This window comes from Alligator sinensis, unplaced genomic scaffold, assembly GCF_000455745.1.
Source record: "Alligator sinensis unplaced genomic scaffold, ASM45574v1 scaffold9_1, whole genome shotgun sequence".
Taxonomy (NCBI): domain Eukaryota; kingdom Metazoa; phylum Chordata; order Crocodylia; family Alligatoridae; genus Alligator; species Alligator sinensis.
Window position 1 is genome coordinate 987827 of NW_005842304.1, and position 3997 is coordinate 991823.

The 3997-nt window shown below is 39.2% G+C and overlaps 1 protein-coding gene across 1 annotated transcript in view; it reads left to right on the forward strand.

Annotated features, from left to right (window-relative positions):
• The window catches only part of KIF21A (kinesin family member 21A), a 139292-nt gene that overhangs the window by 74155 nt on the left and 61140 nt on the right, over window positions 1-3997 (forward strand). The window contains 1 exon segment of the mRNA XM_025209701.1: window positions 3195-3390. Within this exon segment, the coding sequence (XP_025065486.1) occupies window positions 3195-3390 (196 nt within the window).

Here is a 3997-nt window from a genome sequence, read left to right on the forward strand (position 1 = left end):
AATACTCTCTAACCATAACCACAGTCAATAGCTCTGGAGATGACTATATGGTACAAACAACGAATTGACTTCAAGGAGTAATAATATCTATACTCAATGCTTGTATAGCTCCTTTCGTTTTCAAAAACATCAAAAACCTAACCAAGTAAGTGATAATGAATGAGAGCCCGATGAATTGTTAAAAACAGACAACTGTCACTCAAATGTCCATAATAATTTAAAATACATAAGCCCCTTCTCCGAGAGGTCACTGTTGGCTGACAGCTTTCTGTGGGCCTCCTGTCATTACACTTCATCCCTGCCACAATTCATCAGCTAACATCCCAACAACTGCATACACCAAAGTAGTCACCTATGGCTGCTTCCTTCTCTGGGCTGAAATCCAACTCTGCCCATTCTGATCAGGCAGAATGCAGTCAGTCTCATGGGTCAAGGTTTGAGTGTGCACTGTCCTTTCTCCCTAAAGAAGTAGGTCTGCTGCCTGCATTGCTGTCATCCTTTGCCCTCATATGATATGCATGGCTCAGAATACCAGTAAGATTTTTGGTTATGCTATGCTAAATCACAGTCTAAGGAAAGAACATAGATAGGCATTTATAGGATAACAGGAATTGTCTCTAGATAAACATGTTTATAAAATATATTATGCGTATTTGGTACTATGCTTGAAATAAAAGAGAGCATGGTCTCCTTTGAACCAAGGAGCTTGCAGTCTACAGTGCCAGAACACTGAGATGAAGGTAGCCATTTTTGATAAGCCACCAAATCATACCTGAAGAAGAGTGTCTTACATTCAAAAACTTATCTAATTCTATCCCACCTATGCAGTTGGTTCAGTAAAAGATAATGCCCAAAGAGATCCTTGCCTCTCAAAATTTTTATGGCAGAGTAGTGTGCTTTACCAGAGCAGAAGATACTGGAGGATTTCACAGAGGAACAGGTGAAGGGAGAAGGAAGAATGTGACTAACATTACCAACATTGCTTCTTAATCTGCGTGCTTCTGTTTGGTTGTTTGTTTGTTTGTTTTATTTCATTGCCACCCTGCCTACCCTCTCCCTGTTTCTCCCTATATACAACAGTCTAGTAACTTTGGTTCCCACTTAAAAGTTCCTACCATCATTACAGACTAAGTTCCATAGCTGCGTAGGTAAATACTGTTAACTAGAAATGTAAGAGTACCAAAAAAAAAAAAAAAAAAAAAAGCAGGCAGAAAAATTAATGTAGGCTAGAATTTTCAAAGAGATCTAAAGGAACCATCTCTCCAATTCCATTTAAAATCAATGGGAGACGAGTACTTAACTGATCTACACACCTTTCAGTAATAGAAAATGATGGGTGGAGTTGTGAACAATCAGTTTATTCTCCAGGACGTATTGGCTGATCAGAATTTTCAGCATATTTGAAAACTAGTCACTTATATCAGTCTCTTTGTAACTCGCATATGATTTTCTTAGCAGACTGTCGGCAATACATAAATAGTCCTTAGCTATGTTGTTCCTTTTTGCTCAGTCACTTCCCATTCCTACTCCGGAAGCATTAACTGCACATGGCTCTAAGTGTGCATTCTGCTCAGTCTACCTAGGGAGCAGCTGTTGTTCTGATGCATTGCAGGAAAACAAAATTAGAAAATAGCTTTTACTTTTTGATTAGAGCTTAAATTTGGCAGATAGTACACAAATTATTTTTAAGGGCAGTTTGTGTCAGCAGCTTGCTGTTAGTGGAGGTACATGCAGTACAGCGCAATTTAAATGGAAAAACTCACTTTGATTACAAAAACATAAGGGAAGTATTTTGTTAATGGTTAACCAGTCTATCCCATGTCCTTGTTATGGGGGTAAACAGTTCATATCTTAACTTTGCAGTTCACTTTTTAAAGTGGACACTTCATATGAAATTCATTTTGTCTTCAATGTTAATTAACTTTGATAGCAAGCTGTTACTTGTCTACTTTGTTGGCTTTATATTCTTTCCATATTCTAGTGTTCTACGCTGTAGGGTGTGTGATGTAGATGTACCCCCCACAATTTTTTTTTTCAATGTTAACTGTTCATTAAAAATTTCATTGGTTAGAATTTTTTGTTCACATTGTACTACATTCTAAAGACTTACGGGATGGTATTGTGAATGTCATGTCAGTGTGTCCTACTCTCATTATGCATAATCCTGTTTAAAAATTATTGCTCAAAGTGTTCTAAGGCAGCATTTAAATGTTATTCCCCCCAAATTCCCCCGTTGGATTATGCATACTAAGAATATAGAGCACTGGTGCTATTTATATTAGAGCAGCAGTTGGCTACCTATGAATCGCAGGCCAGATCCAGTCCACAGAACTATTGGATCTGGCGCTAAGACATGGAGCTTTGGAGGCATTTGGTGGTGGAAGGCGTTGGCTGCAGGTGGTCTGCCCAGGCTGCTACAAGGATAAGCAGCAGTGGCAGCCAGGTTCTAGTGCCCACCTTCCTGCTTCTGACCCACAGTGGCTCATGTTGGCACACAGCTGGAAATGGTTGACTTTCCCTGTTTTAGAGGGGTAGCGGCACACTTACTTTCTTAACGTACATGTTTCAGATCTAGGAAGAAGTAAAAAGAAGGCAATGTAATTAATGGTATTGTTTGAAAATATGATGGTAAAAGCAGAACAGAAGGCAGATTCAGTGAGTTAAAGGGGATGAAGAATTATTGCCAAATCAACAAAAGTGTTTAAACATGTGCTTTTAAACATATGTGGCCTAAGTCAAGGAACAATTCCTAAATCCTAGTCCTGGCTCAGTGCAAATGCCTGGAGCAAGTTCTGTCCCTTTTCTGCTGTAATTTTTCAACACATTCAATTGCTTACCTCACAGTGTTACAAAGACTTGATTGATTGTAAGATGAAGATTTAAAGATGAAACTATCAATCTTTGAAAGGAGTACTCCATTAGTGTTTATTCTTTTATTTTATGCGTTGGCTCTTGGAACCTTTTTGATCCAACAGTTAATATGCTAACATTAGAGTTACTTCAGAACTGTAGAAATAACTCACGACATCTGTACCTTATTGGTGTAAGGGGGATTTTGAGTTGTTTTAAAGTCAGTGTTCTTTTATAAATGCTTGTTTTATTTGAGCTATTTGAAACTATGCATCTATTACCGTTTTGTGTAATATTAAAGATTTTGTGACTTGTAAAACTTGACCTATGCTTGCAACTTGCAGCCAGACAGTCATGATAGCATGTGTAAGCCCTTCAGATAGAGACTTTATGGAAACTCTGAACACACTGAAATATGCCAATCGGGCACGAAACATAAAGAATAAAGTGATGGTTAATCAGGACAGGGCCAGTCAGCAAATTAATGCTCTGCGCAGTGAGATTGCACGGCTTCAGATGGAACTTATGGAGTATAAGACAGTAAGTACTTTTGTTCTGGTTTCTTTTATTTTAGGATCATCACTGAATTGTGTTTTTTCTATTGGTTATTCATGCCATACATGGGTTGAATAATATGTTGAATTTGTATAGCATTTATAATCCCAAAGGATTACAAGCTGTTCTGTGAGCTTTGGACCAATTTTTGCAAATGGGTGTCCATGCACAGTTCCCCTTGAGTAGAAGTTACATACATGTATAGGAAAGCAGAATTTAACCTTTTGAAATATACATAGGCCCATTTACCCTTAAAATGCAGCCACTCCTGGCACTGCACTTTAGGACGGCACATGAATAGGGACCTACTTAATTCACGGTTTCGTTGATATCATGGAAACCACAAAATCTGGGGTTGTCCATGAAATCTGCAAAATTCATGAAATCAAAAACAACAACAAAAAATTTAATAAAATGCTGGCTCCCCAGTGGGAGACAGTGGTCCTCACTGCCAGGAGGGGAAGGTGCCCCCCTTGCCCCTCCTCCTCTGGCAGGGCCTCTGTCAATCAGTGCCAAGGGGCAGGGCCACACAAGGGCAGTCAGCAAGCAAGATGGTGGCTGCCTCCTTGTCGTCGTGTGTGTGTCTCTCCCC